The sequence below is a fragment of the Nerophis lumbriciformis genome, linkage group LG04, assembly GCF_033978685.3.
Source record: "Nerophis lumbriciformis linkage group LG04, RoL_Nlum_v2.1, whole genome shotgun sequence".
Lineage (NCBI taxonomy): Eukaryota > Metazoa > Chordata > Actinopteri > Syngnathiformes > Syngnathidae > Nerophis > Nerophis lumbriciformis.
The window spans coordinates 32671762-32696977 of NC_084551.2; the positions used below are offsets into that span (position 1 = coordinate 32671762).

General features: G+C 38.6%; 2 protein-coding genes across 10 annotated transcripts in view; one reads left to right on the forward strand and one right to left on the reverse strand.

The window, feature by feature from the left end:
- Window positions 1-4183: 4183 nt before the first annotated feature.
- LOC133599831 (uncharacterized) lies at window positions 4184-25213 on the reverse strand. 9 transcript variants are annotated; one of them, XM_061952730.2, is made up of 9 exons: window positions 25083-25149; window positions 23454-23539; window positions 14250-14304; window positions 13909-13944; window positions 12583-12615; window positions 10695-10769; window positions 10524-10592; window positions 10331-10370; window positions 4184-7183 (listed from the first exon to the last, which is right to left on the reverse strand). In XM_061952730.2, the coding sequence occupies exons 2-9, from the start codon at window positions 23487-23489 to the stop codon at window positions 7138-7140; spliced, it is 390 nt and encodes a 129-aa protein (XP_061808714.1). In that variant the 5' UTR covers window positions 23490-23539; window positions 25083-25149; the 3' UTR covers window positions 4184-7137. The 9 variants fall into 9 exon arrangements, with proteins under 9 accessions (XP_061808714.1, XP_061808698.1, XP_061808743.1 ...); XM_061952714.1 differs by having other exon boundaries at window positions 14250-14307; window positions 25083-25145; XM_061952759.1 differs by lacking the exon at window positions 23454-23539 and adding an exon at window positions 21704-21768 and having other exon boundaries at window positions 25083-25138.
- The window catches only part of LOC133599821 (IgGFc-binding protein), a 30883-nt gene continuing 29677 nt past the window's right edge, over window positions 24011-25216 (forward strand). Inside the window, exon 1 of the mRNA XM_061952695.1 lies at window positions 24011-24185. Coding sequence (XP_061808679.1) covers window positions 24140-24185 — 46 coding nt within the window. The 5' untranslated portion in view covers window positions 24011-24139. The remainder of the gene's footprint in view (window positions 24186-25216) is intronic.

A 25216-nucleotide genomic window follows, 5' to 3' on the forward strand; every position in this document is an offset into this window, starting at 1 on the left:
ATAAATCATGCATCTCACCTGGATAGAAGATGGCTGAGGACGCATTCGGACAAGTTGGTGCACTTAGACATCCAATTTAGACTTAGAAATAGCAAGAACGACAAGAAAAGAGCGCTTAGCTCCACCCGCCTTTTCTTTGCGAGTCATTCTTCATCTAAACGGTAATATAACAATATTCTAGCAGCCAGCATCCCAATGATAGCAGACATTGTACAGTAAGTGGTTTTATTATGTTTATTGGCTCTCATGAAGTCTAAAGTGAGTAATAATCTGTTACTGCATTACATTACATTAATTTTATGAAACCTTAATGGAGGTGTTTGGTTGTTTCTATGGGTTCATAGCCGGAATAGAGTGACTCACATAGGTTCCTCCATTGTAGGCGGACTTGTGATTGCATTTATTTAATAATTAGTATGCATTAAAAATCCATTTGTTGTCATGTCTTCCATAATGATTGTGAATGATAGGCAAAATTCCAAAAAAGTACACCTCCCCTTTAACAAACTCCATCTTTACATGAATGGAAATCAATAAAACTGAACATACTTAAAGGAAACATATTTTCCTGACTGTGGAACAGAGTCAAAGAAAATGTAATTCTTCCCCAACTTCTACATTTTAAGTTCTTGTATAGGTAATAATGTTATTGTAACCGAAAGTCTACATACATATGGAACCGAATGGCCTCAATAAGGGACCATTAGTATTAACTGTCATTTAGCAGGGGACACCCTACAACTGTATGCATTTATTTTAGTGTGCCTTTTTTGACCCTCCCCTACAATGTTATTCTTTTTCTCTGCTTATAGTAAATAAAAACAGCACACATCTATAATATTGACATACAATGTGTGTTGTTTGGGAATAGTTGATAATAATTATGTGCAGTAAAACGTTGAACTCAACTCACATTAATGTGTGTTCTTGAATGTGTGTTCCACGTCTTCCATGTCGAGCAGTTTTGATTTGGGTTTACAAGATAAATGATAAATAAATAAACAACTACAATCAATATTTTGGGCATTGTTTCATCCAAACGCATACATTTGTCCAAATGCGGCAAAGGAGACGTATTGTGGGTTCCTGGACGTCATCCTCATCACTAAAAGAACAATCTAAGGAAGAGAATCTCTCTGCCATCTTCCATTAGTTTTGTTTTTTTAAATCACCCGCTTGAATATTCCCTCTTTTTTTCTCCGACTCCCTCGTCTTCATGTGATATGTGCATGGCTGTTGTGATATCTCTTCCTTGTTCGATGACACGCCCTATCTTGCCTCTGATTGGCCTGTCCCTACTGTTTTGCCCTAACCTTAACCAATCGTGACTCGTCATACTAAACCAACCAATTATCATCCCTTTTTTTCAGACCCTGCCCCTTGCATCTGCGCAGTCCATTTCTCTTTCTTTTCTCTTCTCCCGCTCTCTTCTTTTGTAGCGTGTAGCTTTGTAGCTAAGCTCCCCGCTACATGGGTCTAAAAATAGCTAACCTACGGAAATCGCTACTCATTTAAAAAGTAGCGAAGCTACTGGTAAATGTAGGTTAAGCTATGTAGCGAGCTACTGCCCAACACTGTCAATACTACAATAGTATTGGCCACTAGAGGAGACCAAAACAATCAGAGCATGGTGTTCAGTATCGTGGCGACTGATTGGCTGAGCCTCAGGCAGCATTACTATATTGGATTGAAAGAGTGTAAAGGTGACTAAATTGGGTTATTTCCTGTCTAGAGGGCTCTCATAATGTTGGAAAATGTATTTAGAAAGTAGTAAACAGGTTTCATATATAGCAGCTATAAAATATATATAACAATTAATAATACCTACAAACCCCGTTTCCATATGAGTTGGGAAATTGTGTTGGATGTAAATATAAACGGAATACAATGATTTGCAAATCCTTTTCAACCCATATTCAATTGAATGCACTACAAAGACAAGATATTTGATGTTCAAACTCATAAACTTTAATTTTTTTTTGCAAATAATAATTAACTTAGAATTTCATGGCTGCAACACATGCCAAAGTAGTTGGGAAAGGGCATGTTCACCACTGTGTTACATGGCCTTTCCTTTTAACAACACTCAGTAAACGTTTGGGAACTGAGGAGACACATTTTTTAAGCTTCTCCGGTGGAATTCTTTCCCATTCTTGCTTGATGTACAACTTAAGTTGTTCAACAGTCCGGCGGTCTCTGTTGTGGTATTTTAGGCGTCATAATGCGCCACACATTTTCAATGGGAGACAGGTCTGGACTACAGGCAGGCCAGTGTAGTACCCGCACTCTTTTACTATGAAGCCACGTTGATGTAACACGTGGCTTGGCATTGTCTTGCTGAAATAAGCAGGGGCGTCCATGGTAACGTTGCTTGGATGGCCACATATGTTGCTCCAAAACCTGTATGTACCTATCAGCATTAATGGCGCCTTCACAGATGTGTAAGTTGCCCATGTCTTGGGCACTAATACACCCCCATTTTAAAAAGGGGAACTGCACTTTTTTGGGAATTTTGCCTATCGTTCACAATTTTTTATGCATTCTAACTCGGAAATAAACAGAAATAAAAGTCAGCTTACAGTGGAGCCAATGGCAGTCCTCTATTCCGCCCATAAAACCCAATAAAAAACATCCAAAAAGCGCCAACAGTATTACATTTACATGTCATGATTTAAATATTTAAACTATTTATAGCGGCGCTGTGGTCACAAGCTCGTGTGCCAATATTGACATGATCGACCGATTTTCCAAGTTTTAATCTGATTTTTTGTGTAGAATGACGTCTGGCACACCAGATAGTTCCACATGTCTGGGAACCTGGCTGACAGTTAATACTTCAGATCACTCGACAAATCTTATTTTGGTAAAGGATAGGGATAGATTCTATTGCATAGTTTGCATCTTTTGCTTGTATTTGCTTTTAGTGGTAAGATCTAGGCCCCTTGCGTACTCAGATAGGTCACATTCTGTTAGCTACAGAGTAGCCATGTTGGTTTAGTGGCTCATGACTTCGTTCACATTTGTTGATAAATCACATGTCTGAATACAACCTATCCGCAGACAAATTGGTGATGGAAATTCACAGTTGGCTTTAATCTCACATATTTACAGGCAACATTTTAACTATTGTCTCTTTTTAGATAAAGTAAATCTGTAAAAGCTACACAGTTGTTTACTATGAACTCAGCACTGCGGCTGTTGCTATTACAGCATTGGTTCTGGTGCTGCCGTCTTATGCAATCAACTTATTATTGAAAGACTACTTGGTCTTTTTATTTTTTGTTCCTTCAGATCACGCAACTTTGCGAAAGGCTGGCCTGTCCGTTGCAGCGGTTATCTTCCTGATTGGCATCTTCATCCTCGGCTGTAAGATAATTTGACGACTAAGTTTGTGATTAACGTTCACATTTTTCTCGTCAACTCTTGCACTCAATCTGCTCCGTGTAGGTGATAAAGTCTGTCGGCTGCCCAAGTGCTGCAAGAGGTCATCAAAGTAAGAACTACAATTTGTTTTACAGACTCTTCTGATTGTGCTAAATTACTGCTGACCGGGTGATTTTTGGAGTAAAATAGAGTTCAAGTATGCATGAAAGCTATCTGCTTATATGACGCACGGGTGGAGTAATTCATATCACAGCACTGAATGACGTATGACGCATAATCCATCACTTGAAGCAACTGCATGAACAGAATGCTGACGAGCATGTTTTCTGTGACTAAATGATCCAAATCGTGACAGTCTAATTGCTACAAAAAAGGGGTTTGTTTTGCTTTCATACTTAGTGATTGATTGCATTTTGTTAAGATAATGTTTAATATTTAGTGATTGATTGCATATTGTTAAAATAATGTTGATGTGTCTACATTCCAGGTCATACTGACAGGAGCAAAGAAGAGATACTGTCATAAAAATGCTGGAAAGGATGTGTTGAAAAATGACAAATAGAACTGAATTTGTCTATTCAGAACCAGACAGAAAAGTGTAATACTGGCAATAAAGTGACATTTATTCACTTTTTGTCATGTTATTTCATTTTAGGATGGAAAATTAGAACCTGGTCATTTTATTGTGTTTAGGAAAATCGAAGTGGTTCTACGCTAATGAAAAAAGTACCCGAGTGACGGACATGTTACTTTTACCATGGCAATAAACATGAGGCAAAAAAGAAAAAGGGGGAAAACATTTTTAAAAACATTTAATGGCATAATCAATTCCATACAGTACATTTTCCAACTGATTTGAGCTCTTTGCTTCCAAATCTGCTATGAAATGTTTGTTTTTGTTGTTGGTTTGGTCTACTAGTTACTAAAAATGTTGGCACAAATGAACTGATACCAAAGTACAAATACTTAAAAATTTAAACAAGTATTTTACAATCTTTTTGCTAAACTGACAAACACTAAGTAAGCAGTAGAAGGCATCACAATTTCATAGACACAAGCATACACAGTATAAAATAAAGGTCATAATGTAAATATATTGCTTTGTGAATTTGTACAGACATTTAAAGCTACAATATGTTGAGAAAGTGTTAAGACAGTTTACTTAAAAAACTAGCTTGGCTAAGATATGTTAGATATATGCACAAGCTGGTTTTTACCTGCCACAAATATTGAATACAAAGTAACTATGCACGTGTGCAGGTATAAATGTGAAATGGTTTATATTGCAATTGGTTGTATTGACTTTTTGTTAAATGTGGAATAACACTGGTCAAAAGTTTAGACATTTTCTCATTCAAAAGCATGAGAACCCGTCTTCAAACCTTTGAACAGTACGTGTGGGGAATACTCAAGCATGCTCACTTTTGCTTGAAAAAAAAAACAGAGACTTACTGTAATCGTGAAAATGTATTGGCTTATACGGTGTTTTGTTGCAGTATTTGATCATTGTATTTCACATAGATCTACTTTTAGCCTCATCTACACCTAATACCTTAGTGACTACTGTAAATGCTCCAATTATTGCCTAGAAAAGCAAATGACGGTATTTCATTATCGCCTGGTCAAAAACATTGCCATTAACAGCTGTGGCTGTAGGTAACCTTCGGATGTAGCCTGTGATAACTCCACAAGATGACAGTAACAGCATCTGTAGTATAAGTGATCAGAATTCAACAGTGATCAGCACTATTAATGCTGGCTGAACAGTTACTGGTATAACAACATTGGTTCTGTTGGACTACATAGCCTTGTCACATCAGACCACTCACAGTGAACCAATGAAGCTGCTCACATTAAATCAAATGTACTCACACAATCATTCAGTCCGCCATTTATCAAGTTATGGACTTACCGTCGTAATGAAGAAGAAAAGACACAATACACACAGCACAGCCAAAGATGATAAACCCGTCACTCGAAAAAGGAACGGAAATCTACCATCACTAACAGGGCTCGAAAGGCCAAACCACCGATGAACACGACTTTCGCAACAAAGGAGGACAACGATGAGTAGGCTCCGGTAGGCTACTGTATGCCGTCTTACAGGCAATGTCCTTTGTTAAATTTGAAAATTAACACAAGCACTTGTGTAAATATTTAATGTTTTAATGTGTACACATGCGGCTTATAGACTTGTCAGCCAATACTTGTACAACATAAAATTTAGGTGGGTGCGCAATATAGCTGTGAAATTATGGTACTTGTTAATAAATGACCATGTAGTAAAAAACAGCCATGTTTTCCCTTTTGACTTTCTCATGCACTACAAATCATACCGTCTGGGGATTACTTAATTTAATGGCAATTGAGTAGCATTCAGGATGAAAAAGGCCTCAGAGAGTTAAGCGTGTATAAAACACGTTTGGATTGATATTCTCTTTCTGCTTTTTTCCCCTCAGACCTCTCAATCACCTTCAGTCCTAAATAAAAATAGCAAACATGTAATTGTTTCTTTTTATTTTAACCCTTTGAATTGCCATTAATTATGTCAGCTTTTTTTTTTAAGATTTTGCATAAAATGAGCTATCCTCAACACAGTTAAAGGGTTAATGTGGGAACTAACACCCACCCTCTTACAGTTTGTCAATAACCAGCAGACTATAATTCAAGCATTTACAGAAATACAACAATGTTCTAATCTTGTTAGTATTTGCTGCATGAGAGGCGAGCTCTTTTTTGTGTCCATTGAAGTCCATTCTCTGTGTTATTGATATAATTCAAAGGAACCGCTCATTACACTCTGTTTGACAACTTAAAAGTGTTACAAAAAACACCTTCCCCGTCACCTTCTGTATGGGAACAAACACGCATATGAAATGAAAGCTTTTACTCTTCCGGCAAAGATTGATTTGGCCTAAGACGACGGCAGGGAAACATCACGCTCTGTACAGCGAGAACCCAGCTATTGTTGGTATTTTCCCCAATCATCCATTAGATTTGATTTCATTTTACCACATTTTCAAACCACCACCACCGTGGGCCATTAGCCTGCCTCCTCAGAAGTCACACAGCTATTTACAACATGCACCACTTTGAAAGGAGAACTTTCCAAAACAAAGAGGAAAAAAAAAGAGGAAAGTAAACATCCACATTCATGGTGGTCGATTAATTTGCCACATTGCAAGCGGGTGTTTACCCTGACAGTTGTTGGAGTGGCTGAGAAGGAGAAGAAGACTTGGGTGGTTGGCACTTTTTATCATCTAATCCACAGCCTGCTGTCAGCCGAAATGGCTCGGGAAGAGAAAATATCAGACAGCGAACAGGAGACTCAAGTGTGGACCTCTTGTCGGTGTCTTACTTTGGATTAGCATGTTTAGTCTCAGTCAACGACCACTTTACACGAATAGGTTTGCTTCACGTATACCAAACAAAACATTGTTGTTTATGCTGATAAAACGAGAGTATTTCCAACAGTGCAAACAAAAGACGCATTGAGCCTTATTTGCTTAGATTCCGTAAATAGAATCCAATTAGAAGGTTTGAATACGTTCCAAATGTCCTAAATTGTGTTACAAACAGTAGAGACGGAGGCAAGAATGGAATATATTATGGGATTGCTTATGGATTGATAGTTTCTTTTGTATGAGCAATAAACAGAGCTGTTGAAGGAGTCTAATCCTCTGATGAGATCATAGAACCTTGTGAGACGCTCTTTCTTGCATGCATGTTCCAGAGTTGCTGCTTTGCCAGGAACTAGACTGCCCCTTTCTGGTCCTGCTCTGTAGGTACAGAATAGACCCTAAAGCAGAAAGAAGGACGGGGCAAAACAGACAGATTAGTTGAGACAGAGCAAACGCAAACATGTCATTTTCTAGTTATTTTTAGGCCGTTTCTCCATTTAGTGACACAAGGACACATCTGTGTGTCGGAATTTGGGAAACACATGTCTGTCTCAAACGACGGGGCTGTGACAGGTGCACAGAGGCTGCATCGTCTCTAAACACAGCTCACCCCGGGTGAGACTTAAAAACCTGGCAAGCCACTGTTGATCCAACAAGCCAAAGGTTGCTGTGTGATTAAGCGTCTTTTCAGCAGAGCAATCAGCAGCAAACACAAACACACAAGCGCGCACACACACACACACACACTGCAGACCAGGAGGCAGGCAATAATCCTGCAGAGAAATGTAACCCTTCAAACTTGACTTGGGACACGGCTCAGTAAATGTTCTAAGATCCCCCCGTCTACTCAGAAATGTGTAACCCCGTCGACACAACTTGCGAATCATGGATTACACCAGCCACCAGAGCTTCATTCAATTGAATAAGCAAAGTTTGGGTGTAAAAAGCCCTATCTTACAATTATGACTACCTCGTACTTGTCCTACTAAACATGTACAGTAAAGCAATTATTGGTTTAAGTGTGTTGCCCTGCCCTTGTCACTACCCCCCCCTTTACCTATTTGGCTGTGTCTAAATTCATGCACTTGCTTAGCATTTTGAGTGCACAAGTGGGTTCACGTAGACAAGTACGCCAAAACGTAGTGCGCCGACATTGCCCAGATGTTGCACTCAACACACCTCAAATAGTGAGTGTACAGCGATGGATCCTACCCACAGACGTACTGTATAGACCCCAGTGACGCCTGTGCCCGCCCACTGCTTTGCTACGTCAACACGGGCGCCATTTTGGGGCAGTCAAACCCCCCCCCCCATCAACAAGTACAAGTCAATGTGAGAGCAATGTGTTTTATGATGAAATTGCACTAACTTTCACATTCATGTGGCTGTCAAGAATCAAAATATTCATAGATTTGTAGTTAATGATGCAGCATATGTATAGTAGTAAGCAGAGCTGCCCCCCGCTAAATTGGGGCCCTAATTTTTCCACACTTATATCTAGGAAACAATTGTTTTACTTTTTTTTTAACCAGATCTAAGTACTATGTGATTCATTTTGTATTAAAATGTATTAATGAAAATGAAATTAATAATTTTTGTGCGAAATAAAGTTGATATTATTGAAACATGAATTTGCAATTCTTACTGACATCTCCAACCGAGATTCGAACCCCGTACAACTGTTTACAAGACCAGCACCAACACTGACGCAGCAGGAAGAGGCTAGGAATATGATGGCGGTAACATTTCATGAGAAGCTCTCTGTAATTCATTAATTTTCAATTTACATGCGCTTCTTCCCCCACGGATTGCAAGGCTCGACACACAATGTGCGATCTGCGTATTGGGAGTGGCAGCAGCCCTGGTAGCAATCGTGGAGGGGAAATAGGGAAAACATATTTTAAATGAAATGATAACATTGTAGAATACAGTTTTCTTTTAAGTTGAAATTGAGAACCATCACATGATGTAGTTCATGTCAAAAATATGAAGAACTATTCAGTTACATAGGTTATGTACCGTATTGCTGCTGTAGTCTTGACAAATGACTGCCGCAAGATGGCGTATGAACTGGCCAATCCGTGAGTCTCTATTGTATATGTCTATGATCCAAATCACCTTCAATCATCACCATCTTGGCTATGTGGCGTAAGGGAAAGAGAGGGACTAATTTGAGTGGTTTGAATTCAAAATTTTAAAAAAGAGAAAAAAAGAAGAGGAAGCAGCTCAATACTACGATGGTCATGTAATGGATTTGGTACAGAACTACACAATTTAAAATGTCAGGCCTCAGGAACTAAGAAGCCAGTGTATATAATAAACATAATGTAAGTACAGACATATTCGATTTGAGACACAGCATTGGTAATTTACTTTTTGTATTTTTAGTGTAATTCTACAAAATGTGCGATTAAATAAAATTATTAATACAAAAAAACTGGTAAAAAATAATAATACTTTTAATATTGATTACATTGTTGCGAATGTAATATTTTTTTAGGATGTAGAAGTGGCAGGTAAAGCAAGCTGTATATCCAGCAAAAACACAGGCAAAAAACAGAAGAGGCTAAGAAATGGGACAGTTTTAAAGTAGCATTAGTTACTTTCACACAAAAAAATCCCAAATTATTTTTAGGCGTACTGCTGCTCCCTTTCTGTTTATTTAAATACTGCATGTCCACTATTTAAATTACTGTATCTGGGTTTTTCAAGTCGCATTGTTTGAAGAGTCCGTTAATAACAGCCTACTTTTAGATCAAAATATGGTGCACTAAAATGTGCAGATAGTGTGAAATAGGCAAACTGCAATTATTTTGAAAGGACTTCAGTTTGTTGTGTGATTTGGGGCATTCCCAGTTAAATGAGCAGACACAATCAGACGCATTATTCAGTCAACTGATACAATTTCATTCTGACATCTGCAAGTGACCTGACCAATGTTTCAAGATTATCAGCATAAAAATGTTTGTCACTTTATCGAAACAACAAATAAAACACTTCAGGCTGTGGTGTGGTGACTGCTGATAGGAAACATTATCATTAGAACACGGTCGATGTATTTGGAAAAACAAAACGTGTTTAAGGTCCATCATGAGGTTAGCTGTAGAACAAGTTAGATCTTGTCCGATTTGGTCACGTGAGACCAGTGGTGCTAACCGTTTAAGATGGGGAAGATGCAGGGTGTGCTCCAGGGTGACGCATGAAGACCTCAGGCTGAGATAGTAATTGCTTAGCAAGTCCAAGCAGGCTTGGAAAGGTGAAAGCTGGTTTCAATTTGCCACCTAGGTGTTTTTTTCTGGTTTCGAGGCTGCTGTGTTGGGTAATGTGGGCCAAATGGGCAAAGGCAGCAGGGTGACTGTTAGCCACCAGACTGGTTCGGTCACCTGCAGGCTAACTTCACATAAAAGTGGGTCAGCCATTGTGTCTGACACACACTAAAATAGTCTGCATAGCAGAGCCATTCAACAGCTACAATAAAAAAATATATATATATAACAAATAGAAAATAAAAATGCAAGCTTGACAGTGAAGAAATGCGACCTTACCCTTGCTGTTTGTGCATGCGGCGTCTGACTAATATTACAGCTGCAAGACAGAAAGGGAACATGTCACATACATAGCATACATTTATTCAGTTCTTCACAATATTACATGGCACGCAGGGATTTCAGCCACACATTGAAGAGCTTGTCACCAGTGGACTTGAAACACCCGCTTCCTCTCAAGTACAACACTTACCAACTATAGCTGCAACAGAGAGAGCCAACATGCTCACAGCTACAACGATGACGATCAGAGTGAACTGATCTAAAAGACAAAAACACCAGGAAGCTGTGTCAGCTCATATGACGTCTGATGCTCAAATACATATTTGCCCGGAGAGTTATATTCTTCTGCTGATTTAATCACCTGTTGGGTCTTCTTCCCCTTTGGTTTTGTCAACAAATGTGCCAGAACCTCCTCTGTCATGGAACTCTATAATCTCTGCAGGACAAGATGACAACACAAAATGAAAAAATAAAAACGCCAATAAACAAACACCCCAAAAAATTTATTGAATTTATTTTAAATCAGCCCCTTAAGTCATCCAGCAGATGTAACATTATAAAATGGCTATTTACATTTCTGACAGATATGTTGACACACACTCATTCTCTCCTTCACATAGTCATTTGTGCGTAACTGTGCCAGTTTGTCCGTACCTTCCAAACATACTAAATAAAGCCATGAAAACAGCGGCCGCAAACAATTTCAGGTTTGATAAATCACATTGTGAGCGCTAAATGAGCATATGTGCATCTCTCAATATTGTGGCTGTTCTGGATAACAGCATATACTGTACATGAAGGCAAACATGCTAAATGGATCGCTTTTGTTACATTGTTCATTTAAAGTATGTAATCCTCAACGAACAAGCTTAGTAGATCAGCTTTATGTGCGCTATCAAGTTTGCATGTTTTAGTAGACGTAAATCCTTTGATTTTTCTAAAACTTGTTGACAGAAAGTGGTAACACTTGTTAATTCAGGCAATATCTATAAAACGCCACCAGGTGACAGTGTCCTCTGTCATGTGTTTTCAGTATATATTACATTTTTATTATGTATAACAAATGATAAAAATATTTATTCCAGCACATACATATATATTACATTTGTTTAATATTCATATTATAAATATCATTTGTATTATTTATTTTTATGTATTTTATTTTTCTAAAAAGTTTTGGACCGAAAGTCGTAACACTTATTAATTCCAGCATACCTATAAAACGCCACCAGGTGACCGTATTGCTTCATCCTGTTCATCCTCTGTCATGCGTCTTTAAAAGATGAGTAATTTTGCTTTGTTTTATTTTCATTATTTTGTGGGTATATTGTGGCACTTTAAAATGTTAACCAAGACATTGTATGTACAGTTACCAAAGGCTTCATGATGGCAACAGTTTGAATTTAGATTAAGTTAATTCCCGTTAATTCCTCATATGCAACATTAAAAAAAAAATCTACAGCGATTTAGAACAACTTGGCAATTGTGTTTGACATTAGTGGTTGCACTGTATGCTCATTTTTGTTTTGAAGATTGTGTTCCTGTTTGGACTAGTCTATATAGGTAGGTTACTATTTAGGGAGGGTCCAACTAATATCTAGCACCATACTCATGACCATAATATCTTATTTACAAAATAAACATAATAGTGTTATTACTTTTGCAATAACAGGGAGAAGGTTTCTCAAGCTTAAGTTATTTCAAAAGGAAATGGAGAAAAATGTGTGCCATAGCAAGATAGTGGCAGCTTTGTGAGTGCATACAAGGAAATTGTATTTTTTTTCCAAAGAGTCTTCTGTACGAATCAAGTGGCATCAGGCCCGGGTGTGAACAGATCTGTAATTCCATCAAATGTCTATCAGCGCCAAGATAAGGAGTGACACAGAGTGGCGTAAAGAGGGAATGAAAATGCCAATGTTGATTAGCTGAGCGGCGGGAGAAATGGCTGGGATGTCGAAATGTTCGTTGGCCTTTTGGCACAATCCTCAGGGCTCCTATAGGGAGCTAATTGATTTCATTCAGGGTGTAATGGGGGATGGGATGAGACTACGGAAAGTCATCTGGGACCAAAGCTGTTCGCACAACCCTGTTGGTCGAGAACGACCTGTACACACAGATTAATGACAACAACTGCGGGGGCCACAACCTTCCAGTACTCTCCCTTGGACGCCTGCCATTACAGTGTCTGCATGAGTGACGCAAACACAAAGACCTTCTCACACTACTGGGAACTGAGGTAATCAACTCACCATTTTCCTCAAATGAATCCTCATCATCCAGACCTGTGAATGCAGGAAAAACACTTTAAAGACAGGCCTTTAGCAAAGTGCTCAGAATGTAGATAAACATTGGGCGTAGCATAGGTACATGTTCACAATCAAAAGACAAACAATACAGTATTGTAGTCTGCAGTGGTGTAAGCTGCATCATGGTGACAGGTGCGTCCAGTATTCTATTTCACACCAATGCTACCACAATAATACTGTTAATGCTATAATTAAGTCCTATAATTAATTAACTGGTGAGTTTCTTATAGTCACCGACTGTGTGGTTATCAAAAGAAAGGGTCTCTATTAGTGCCATTAGTATTAACAGCTGTGGCTGTAGTCAATATACTGTACTAGTGTGTTTTTTAAATTTGTTCCACACGATGGAAGTAGCTGCATTGGAAGTATCATAAGTGGTCAGTGCCCAACAACATTATTTACCTCTGCACATACTTTAAAATGTTGGTTGCGCAACTCCGCTATTGGCGTGAAACTCCCACATATTACACTTTCAGTATTGCTGTTTAAAATGAACTCATCAGGGGTGTTACGACATTGGTTCTGTTGCTGTTGTGTTTTACACACACACTTGGTCAATTTTAAGACAAAGATAAAGTTGAATATCAACCATTTCAATGATTTGCTTCTATTTAATGGCCTGTCATTTTTAAGGTTTAAATAAATATTATTGGAACATTTACAGCATGTTCCAATAACATATAGCAATATACGTATATGAAGGCAGAATTGTGGATTCTGCTCTTGCCTTGGAACTCATTAGACTGTGTAGGTGTGGGTGCAAGAGAAAATACACGAGAAAACTGAAAATACAGGAGAGAGATAGTGGAAATGAGAAAACCTCATATGTGATCTTTTGCAACACATCATACATAAAGTGTCAGTGGTCTGCAGATGCAAACTTTTAAGTATATTTTTCTAACCAGTCGTCACTGAAGCACAAGTCTCTATTTGACAACAACTGCACATGTCGATGTTAAACATGCCTGTTGTGACCTTGTTAACTACTTGTCACATGACCCAAGGGACACATAACAGCCCCAGAGAGAAACATTGGAACTGACAATAGCGAGACAAAGGACGAGAAGAAACATGGGAAGCTAATATGTCAGCTGGATCCTCTAAAAGGAAGTATATATTGAAAACAAACAAGTTCTGCATCAATAATGAACGACAGAAACATATACTGTAGCAATAGAAACATAGTTATTTATCATTTAATGATCTGCAGTTTTCCTGGCAGTTCCTGATACTATCATGACAACAGAATGATGCAGATGCAATACATACCATCACCGGCTGATCCTTCAAACTCATCTGAAAAAACTGTAAATAATAGAAGGCATTAGTTCACATTGTTCAACTTTGTCCATTTGGCTCAAGATGAGTAAATCACTGATATGATCTGCATTATATATGGAGACCTTGAGCTGGGCCTCAGTGGTACATTACCTGTGCATACAGGGCTTTTAAAGTTACTATTATTTGTGACTGAATGTGGTGTGTACTGTACATGTGGCCGATTTACATACAGTACTGTTGAGTATGTGGGCAGATGAGAAAAACATGTTGGCGGCACACAGAGCCTGATTAGATGTTTATCAGCAAGCGGCACAGAGATGAGAACTCACCAGTAGTGGTAGGCAGCAGCAGACACAGGAGCAACAATCGCATCATCTTCAAATACTGCTGGGGAGAGAAAGGCCAAGTTAAAAATATCTGTTTTCATATGTGTGAAACCCTGCTGTTTCTGGTTTGGAACAGTAGTGTGATGGAAAGCTTCAATGATCCCTATTATTGGTCTTGTTTGGGGCGGTAAGTCTCAGGATCACGTAACCAGTCAGTGGAAAATTAAAAAATCCCACTCACACTGTTTATACTAGTCTCGGGGACTGCACGCAAGGCTACGTTGCAACTTCAGGTGCGTGCGAGGGTCAGAGAAGGAGAGCCTTATTTCCCACACTGCTCAGCAAAAAACAGACAAATTCCGTCACAGTCAGCTGTCAACAAGTAGCTATTTGACATTGTCCTCTCCTTTGCACAATCAAGTGTTCTGTGAGCGACGTTTAAACAATTTCCCTCATAAAAAGAAACAAGTGATACTATTCCTTTTTAATGTAATTTGTACGAGGGAAGACAAAGTAGCTTTCAGGTGAACAAACATTTACCAGTCAAACTGACACACACTGGCAGCAATTCTTAAGGGAGCACTTCCTGGTGGAAAAGGGTCCTTAACTAACTGTACCTTTGCACCACAAAGATGTAAAACGCAGCTGTTTTGCATGTCACCAAACAATGCCTGCAGCTGTACCCAACACAATACGAGCGGCTGATATTTAAAAAAAAGGAAAGCATGGGAATGACCTCTCTTCCAGTGGAAATCCCAGATGAAGCCTCGCTGGTGGTATCGGGTCATTGAGGTTTGCATGGGATCAGGAACTAATAGTCACTTGTGTAAGTAATACAGAAGGAACTTCGCCGATGACCTTTGTGCCCAGTGTTCATTGTTAGCTATACCCATTGTGTTTGGTTTCCCCGGCTCTTAATGACCGTGCGGAAAGAACTAATGTAACCCACATTACATCTATCGCACATCTGCAGACGGCAGCTACAGTCCCTTGCTCATTTTATAGGAATTACATTCTAATGACTACTTGGTGAATTGAAGTGAAAACATAAGAGACGAACAGAACAATCCTTAAAACACATTCTGTTGAAAATGTATTCTGCTGCCATGGATGCTGGCGTCTGCAAAAATTCAATTTGTCTCCCCTGCAGGGCCACACAGTAATGAGTGCAGACCACATCAAGATTATGTGCTAAATTAGAACAGTATCGCAAACTATTAGTTTGGCCATACTGGAAAATAAAGACGTTAATCACACAACAGATGTCGATCGGGGAGGGTGTGTAGAGGGGGCTGTTGCGGCCTCAGAATGGCTGCGGGAGCTCTCCAAATACAAACAACCTAAGACACTGCAAATAAAAACTACCTCCAAATTACTTTTCTGAGTCGCTTTGCCTGAAATAATAAACTGGTTCAATTTAAAGAGTTTTTATCAAGGCAGACCACTGCCTCTGTATCAAAATGGCTTGTGATGCCTGCAGCGTTTTCAAACTGGTTAATACATTCTTGTACATTTGAATGGCGAATGAATTTCCTCTCTGATACAGGACCTAATTTACAAACCAATTTACTGCGAATGTCTTGGTTATAATAAAGGAACACCAGCTGCCTTCCGGACACAGACTCAAAGATCATCGTGGATAAATCTACACATCATAAAACTAGGGAGCAGTGCTGAAAAAAAAAGAAAGCTGCACTTTTCCCATACATACATTTGGTTTGTATTCATTTACATAAGGAGCTACCAAACTTGGGTTTAAAGTCAGGCTGTCAAATTCAATGCATTAAAGTTTAAGTAGCCTAGAGGAAGCTAACTTTCCAGAGAGTTGACAGCCTAAAATGCAGACTTTTTCCGACTTTTGGCACGTGCATGACGTAAACCACGCCCGTACGAAACACATAAGCACAGCATTAGCTTTGTGTGTGGTCAGCTAATGATAGCCATTTAGCAAAGTTTATTTACCAACGTTAGCCATCATTGAATGTATAGCCTACCCTATTCAACTGATGGTCTGGGGGCCAAATCCCGTTCCCGAATTCAGTTCAAAATTTCTAAAAACACTTGAGCGCTTCTGTTATATAGAGGAACTTGGACCACTGTAAACACCTTGACAGATCCTTGCATTGACATTTTAACATTGCTAGCAAACAGAACACTGGGGTCCAAACTTGTGATTTACAAAACTGAGGCGTTCCTCTAGGCTTTCCTTCAAGTCCTCTTCTTTTTGGCAGTTACACATTTTTTGTTAATGTGATTAATGTAACTATGGTGTTTTGTAGCTTGTTCACTTCAGATGCAGTCAAGAGTCATCTGTTCAACTTAGTTAGTTATACTATTGGGAATACTAAAAGATTCCATTTTATGTCCTCACTTTCTCATCATTTGGGCTATTCATCTAGTGGCCTATGAGTTTAGTTTAAAGAAAATTCCCATTTTTACAGCAGATTCATTAAAAACAATTGAGTGCTGTTATAAAGATTATCTTTAACTAGCTTTTTTGATTAAGTCCTTTAGAACAGCAAAACACTTCTGAAACTTTGACAACATAAATGGACCAAAATCAAATTGTGTACTGTAGAGGGCGCTGGTTATCCGGAATATGCAAAATAAGACTATGGTGAAGGAAAAAGTCTGGCACCCCAGTCCTTAGCTTCATGTGGCACCCAAAACTATTTATTCTAATATTCCTAGTCTCGCTTATCGTAACAACAAAACGACTGCAAAATGAGATTACAATGAGGTACAATTTGGACAGCAGTGAGTGACAATCATGAACGCCAGCCAAATTCCCCAGACCGACCAGCAATTTGTATTCAATATAATTTGCAATTATAGACACTTGGGATGTAACGGTATCCAAATCTCATGAAAATTATCACAGTATTAAGGCCATGGTGCGAAATTATTGTGGTATACAGTATGTCAAAAAAAAAAAGATGCCATAGTGCGTAAAATGAAGCGGCAGGAATGTTTAGGATAAACACACTTACTGTAATTGAAAATCACAAATACAATGCTCAAATGTTCTAATCATTTTCAAAACTACAACATGTTTTATTAAGTGCTAATAATTGTGCAAGAACATCTACTGTTTCAAGAAATATTTAAAAATAACTTACAGTTGATGTGTATAAAGTGGCAATGTAAACACTCAGTATAGCAAGTGTAAAACAATAATGTTCAGTTGAGAAGCAGTGTCCTCTCCGTGGGAAATTATGCAACTTCACCTAATTGGTCCCAAAAATATTTTTTTCAAATCAATAATTATAATCTGCAAATAATGTGCCGTTGCTTAGTGTTTGTGCTGTTTAGAACTCGGCAGGCTAAACCACGTAATACTCCATGTCAGTAGGTGGCAGCTGGTAATTGCTTTGTAAAAGTCGAAATGTGTCGGGTGAGACGAGGATGGTTTGTTGTGATCACAATATGCAGGTAAAAACGTATATTTCGCTTAAACCAAAAATTAACATAAGGAAAAGGAAATGAAGCATACGAATGGCTATGCAAAAACACAAGTAAAACTGAACTGGCTACCAAGTAAACAGAAACAGAATGCTGGACGACAGCAAAAACTTACGGCGTCCACAAAGTACATCCATACATGACATGACAATCAACAATGTCCACACAAAGAAGGATAGCATCAACTTAAATAGCCTTGCTTGCTAACACAAAGCAGGTGTGGGGAATATCGCTCAAAGGAAGACATGAAACTGCTACAGGAAAACACCAACAAAACAGGAAGGGCCACCAAAATAACAGCGCAAGACAAAAACTAAAGCACTACACAGGAAAACACCAACAAACTCAAAATGAGGCACGACGACCTGGTGGAGTTTCATTTTTTCACGTTTTCTGCTGGTGGTGTGCCGCCGGAATTTTTCATGAAAAAAACGTGCCTTGCCTCAAAAAAGGTTGAAAAACACTGCTCTACAGCAGACATGTTTTTATTTCAGTTTGGGAAATGCTGTTTCTCGGAAAAGTTAACTAACCATTTAAATAATGTAAATACCTCACAAATAGATGTTTAGCTTCTCTGGCTTAAAATATATTTTCTAAGTGACTACAGTCAAGTAGTTTTTTTACTTTTAATTCCCCCGATGTACAGTTTTGTTTTTTTGTGAATTCCCTGACTGGCGGTGTCGTCTTGGAAATGCTCAAAACGAAAACAAAACTTTCTTACCTCCACCAAAGAGTTTATATTTTTGCCATGTCTGGTTTGTTAGCAACATAACTCAAACAATTATAGACAGATTTTGATGACATTTTCAGGAAATGTCCAAAAAAAAACAATTCCCCTTATCTACTACGACACTTCACTTCCTGCTTATGGCATAGCATGGCGGTCCCAGGCTGCGCACAGAATTCTGGGAGAGGTAGTTTATTTCAGACCTGGCCAGTGCTAAAACGCCATAAAAAAACTACACTCACCAAGCTTTCGTTTGATACAGTCACACGTCACGGCATTGGTGTGAAGACTTTGAAACGGCAATACAACGGTATTTACAATAACGTTACATCCAGACTATAAAAATGGGACCCGTTACCTCCCTGCTTGACACTCAGCATCAAGGGTTGGAATTGGGGGTTAAATCACCAAAAATGATTCCCGGGCGCGGCCACCGCTGCTGCTCACTACTCCCTTCACCTCCCAGGGGGTGATCAAGGGTGATGGGTCAAATGCAGAGAATAATTTCGCCAGACCTAGTGTTTGTGTGACAATTATTGGTACTTTAACTTAACGCATACAGTAAAATATAGACATTTTAAGAAAATATATGTTGTCTTCTTTTCCGCTTTACTATTTAGCTCGTTGACCAGAGTTACGCATTTAATATTCTCTTCAGTGCAGCTATTAGTTAAAAAAATAAATAAACACAAACAATTGTATTTACTAATTATTAATTGTAGTTGCAGATCAATTGCAGTGACTTTTTAACCCAGTAGATGGCGGATGGCCATTATGAAACACTAACACAGTGTCAGTGCAGTGTCAATACAGCTGCTGAGTGTACCACACACTCTCTAAGACGTAATTTTACCCATCATTACAATACGTTCAGTGATCAGATCAATGTTTACAGTATACACCAGTGCAAAGATGAGTGACGAGACTACGAGTTGTGTGGTCTGTGACAAATGTCACTTCAAAATACACCCAGCTGGGACAGGATAATATGTTTACCAAGTTTTGAAGTTGATGTAAATTATGCAAGCAAGTAATTTAGTGTGATTAATCATAATTCAAAAGTGAGATTTATCTGATTAAAAGATTTATCAAACACTAGGAGCTATTTTATAGATTAACAAACTGGCAAACCATTTATGTAAAGGCAATAAGTTAAATTGTCCCTTTTTGTAGAAGCAGCTTTGTCAAGCCCTGCCTTTTTGTCCATAAACGTTTGGTCGTTGCAGACGACATTGCAGATATGATGCACAGTTGCATATCCTCAAATGTGCTGTCTGATTAAAATGTTGTATTAATAGAGCAATAAACTGTCTAATGACAAAATATTTCATGAAACAACACTTCAAATTAAATATTTTCAAAGTCATTGTATATGGACTTGTTTGAGCGCTGTTTGACAACATGTATCTTGTCATTTATGGCTTTCTCGAGCACTTACCTTTTATGGTTCTTGTGGGTTTTTTTATTCATCTAAATGTATATATCAATGTAATGGAAAAAAAATATGCATTTTAGCAAGTTTAGTCTCCAAAAATAATTTTAATTTGGATCTTCAGTTAAAACAAAAAAAGTTTGTAAAACCCTGTGCTAAATAATCTGACAAATTTAGGTAAAAGTTTTATCTCAATACACGATCCAGTGTGGAAAAACATAAAAGTGACGAAAAATAAAATGAGACAAAGGTTTTTCTTTGTTATCTACTCACGCTTGTAACAGTGCTGCACTCTATTGTTTGTCAACACCAGTGATAAGAACTCCTAATGAGGGTACATATCGGAATGACTCGACAACAGAGTTTGGAAAACTAGTGCAAGTGCTGAGAAAATATAAAATGCACAAACGAATGCAAAAGATTAATTGGCATTGCTTTAAAACACTTAATAGTAAATAAAATATGCATGCATGAAAAAAAGCTTATAATTCACCCTTGGCATCTGGGATTGCAACCAGTTTGATGCATAACCATAACATTAAGGACTATAAGCAATATCTAATGAGATAGAACCAAAATGTTAAAAACAGATTTCAGTAAGATTCCATACAGTTCTTCATCAACTGCAATAATAAACATATTGTTACATTACTACTACTTTGACAGAGCATCATTATACTTAGGCAGAATTTTTAATACAGATGTTACATTGAAACATTAGATTGTGTCTGATAAGTGGGAAAACACTCACATGTCTTCAGTTGATGCCATGCATGTCAGTGAACCTTCCTTCATCAAGGAACTGAGCCCTACTCATAGGAGTAGTTGAGCCACTAAGAGGATCTGGTGTTTTGGACAATGACAGCCTTATACACGTACATCCTGTATTGCCTCCTTCACATCCTCCGTACAGTGTGTGTGTGCAGATGTACTTTCAACACACACCAGGATGCATGAAAACAAATCATACAATAGGTGTACCATAAAGGCTGCATTTCAGACAAAAACATCACCAACTGGGACATGAAGGTCTCAGCTTCAATTTACTTTTACATTATCAGATGGAGACGGAGCTCCAGTGCTGTGTTTTGTTGACAACAATAACACAAGGGCTCGAGCAAGATTTTTGAAAATCAAGTTCTATCTAAAATCTTAACGGCTGCCTCGTCATGTACCTGACAACAAGGAGCATCATGTTTAAGGTAGACAAAACTCAAGCCGACCGAAATGTCAAAGATACAATTAGGGATGTTCTCATAAATATTTTTGGCCTGCGATCCCGGTGCGATATTTTGGCCTCAGACCCCGATCCGATTGCGAGCCGTGATCCAATACTTTAACAATAGATAACAGAACTGAAAATATTTTATACTGTAGCAAGTAACTCAATTAAACACAATAACACATTTTTATAGTGTATCTTATTGAATTTAGAATGTGCCAGAATTGTTGTATATCAGATGGTGTATTCAATTTGTAATAAATGCCACATACATATTTTTAACAAAATAAAGCGTTTAGTGCACAATATCTAAACAAAAGCAAAAACTACGATCCCATTTAAATCATTTGGGATTTGCTCTCAAAGCCTTCCTGTATACAGAGACCTACTCCCCGAGTTTTAAACAAAAAACGACAAAAAATATTTTGTAATAATAAAAAGAAAAAGAAAAAGATCAATCGAATCAGGACAAGTGGTAAAAAATGGATGGATCACTTTAGTATAATTTGTATACTGATACAATACTAGGTATCGATAGTGTTGACATCCGGATTGATCACCGTTACATTACCTCTTTTGGCTTCTAATATGTAATGACGTAATTATGTACGTACCACGTGCACGTTTATTAGCTTCCGCCCGAATGCAGCTGAGATAGGCTCCAGCACCCCCCGCGACCCTGAAAGGGACAAGCGGTGGAAAATGGATGGATTGATGGATGTTTTTAGCTAATAATAGCCATTTGGAAAACTAGCGTTGAATGTATATTCTATCATAACAACAACATGACTGCTAATTGTTCATTGCTCCTCTTGGACTGCATTTGTAAGTGTGCACGCACTATCTCCGCGTACATTGATGAGACTGAGTGAGTGACTGATGTAAACACCAATCATTTTATTTGGGCCATTAAAATGTTTTATTATATAAACTTTGTAACTGTTAAAAAATATAGACAATAGTCAAACAAATGTGTATTCTTAAACCACTAATGGTAACATAACCTGGTCGGTAACGTTCTTGTTAAGATTGTTGCTTTGAAAAATTATACTGTGAGGAAGTTGAAAACAGCACCTTTAACTAGCCGATCACAACATTATGTTACTTGAAAAATGATCTCTACGTTTTTCATTTTGTCTCTGGAACAGATTATTTATATTTCTATTGGTCCCATCTTGAAATCAGAACAAATCATATGAAGGATCCACTGTAGTCTTCTGGAACAGATCAAAGTTTGTGTGCTCTAGATTTTATAAAGCAATTTTATCAGGCTTAATAAATGATAAAATAATAAAATCTTTAATAAATAAAGATTTTATTAAGCCAACCGCGTGGCGCGGTTGGTAGAGTGGCCGTGCCAGCAACATGAGGGTTTCTGGTTTAAACCCCACCTTACGGCGTGGCGAAGTTGGTAGAGTGGCCGTGCCAGCAATCGGAGGGTTGCTGGTTACTGGGGTTCAATCCCCACCTTCTACCATCCTAGTCACTGCCGTTGTGTCCTTGGGCAAGACACTTCACCCCTTGCTCCTGATGGCTGCTGGTTAGCGCCTTGCATGGAAGCTCCCGCCATCAGTGTGTGAATGTGTGTGTGAATGAGTGAATGTGGAAATACTGTCAAAGCGCTTTGAGTACCTTGAAGGTAGAAAAGCGCTGTACAAGTATAACCCATCTATTTATCATTCTACCAACCTTGTCACTTTTGTTGTGTCCTTGAGCAAGACCCTTCACCCTTGCTCCTGATGGGTCGTGGTTAGGGCCTTGCATGGCAGCTCCCGCCATTAGTGTGTGAATGGGTGAATGTGGAAATAGTGTCAAAGCGCTTTGACTACCTTGAAGGTAGAAACGCGCTATACAAGTATAACCTATTTACCATTTACCATGTTCTATAATGGAAACACTTTTAAATAATCCATGGCTATGGATTTTGATAATAGATCTACACTGAATGTAACTTTGTTCACATCTGCTCACTTTCAATTCTATCAAAATCAGCTCACAGTATATTCTACAATCCTGCAAGTAGACAAATAAAACAACAACAAAAATATCCTCCATAGTGTCTGAGGTAGAGAAAAGAAAATCAATTCTACAGAGATGAAGTGGCCCTGTATGACCTCTGACACCAACAGTGAAGCTGCTTTAGCTACTGCAGCTCAAGTGAGGCACAAAAAAAACATTTTTCTGCACTAAATCATTACAGTACTGCAGTGTAATAAATGTATTACACTGAACAACTTGAAAATGTCAAATTGCAACAAATAATGGGTTTTTTTAAAAAAAAAAATACGTTTACCGCATGAAAGCATGAAAAATGCACTGCAAAATACTATGGTAAAGCATTAGTAAGAGTTGTGTTGTACATACCAACAGAGCTTGCGAGGTGAACTGGATGAAGTGCATCGTAGCGCTGCCATTAAAGCGACGCACTGCCCACAGCTGGAGCCCGTTTCCTGACAAAAATCCGCTGCTTCATGACTGAGTCAAGCATGGGTCAAAGTTTTCGTTCACCTACCAGGGGAATGTACACAGCCACCATAATGGGCGCTGGCGTAACATCTCTACGTAACTCTTCCTGCAATGTGGACCATTCTGAATCTGCACCACTCAGCTTCAACTGTTTCCTGTTTTTACTGCGAGTACTTCGCCACAATTTCCGGTGGAGTTGACTTTAACTTCAAACATTAGTGATTTTCCTTTCATTTCATTTCATTTTGAAACAAATTTGTTGTGAGAGGAATTACAGGGTACTTTTTTTATATATTAAAAAAAACACATCTTTAGTATCATGATGATACATATCCGGTTATTTAACGGGATTTATGATTAATCCGAACTACCTCCAGCTGGTGTCGTGACTTCTCGCGATAATTGGAGCAATATATATGGCTTGTTTGTGCCGGGTGCATTAATTGCCATTTCTAGTGCCGTGCTGGCCGCGTGTTGTTCACGGTTTTTTGTTTGTTTGTTGTTGTCCCCCCCAACAATGGCGCTAGTATAAATCCCCCTTGAAGACAAATCGATATACTGTAGTGTCCTTGCTCCAGTGCAAGATGATGCAGTTTGTCCTCCTGCTTCAGGTGTGCCTGGTGGGCATCAGTAAGTATTTGTAAGCTTTTAATTTTAGTCTTGGGGCTATAATTAACCCAAACTTAATTAACCTGTCGGTCTGATTTAGCACAAAGTGTATGTTAAGTAGCTTGGGTTATTTAATACATGTATAGCTCATTGACTTTTATGGAAATGTCCCAATATTCCTCATTTAAATGATAAATGGGTTACACTTGTATAGCGCTTTTTTACCTTTTAAGGTGCTCAAAGCGCTTTGACACTATTTCCACATTCACCCATTCACACACTGATGGCGGGAGCTGCCATGCAAGGTGCCAACCACTGCCCATCATGACCAAGGGTGAAGTGTCTTGCTCAAGGACACAACGGACGTGACTAGGATGGTAGAAGCTGGGGATTGAACCAGGAATCCTCAGGTTACTCTCCCAACCACGCTACGCCGTCTGGTGACCTACAACGCTGAATATGTCATGGAACATTTGCCTTTTTTTTCATCCCCTTACCTAAAACATTCAAATCTGGACCATTCTTAAGCACCCTCACAACTTGCAATTGTACACTTTTGCTTGGGGTGTGCCTGTGTATCCAAACCTTAGAAGCTACCAAAGCCAATGTGTATATATATTTTTAGTGTTATAGTAACTGCCCTCATGTCCTATAAATGTTACTAATCATGAAAAAGTGAAGCATACCTCACCATCTGGGATTATAATCCCAGATGGTGAGGTAATTTTATTTCACCCTTATTTTAACATATGCTTCTGCTGCCAGCAATGAAACCAGACACCCATGCTCTCACTTACCATATGTAAAATGTGCATGTCTTGTTTTTGCAGCTATCGGCTCAACCATACGGTATATTGTAAGCAGTTTCTTTGCCACTATCCCAGGCTAGCAAGCTCCATGTCCCATCAGAGTACTTACATTTGAGTTTGCAGTATGTCAGGATTGTCGCCTACGCACTGCTCCTATGTTGCTCCCCACACCAAGATCCTTGTTATCATGGAAACTACTGGAGTTGTTCTGCACGTTAATACAGGTGTACCCAGTCAGGAACA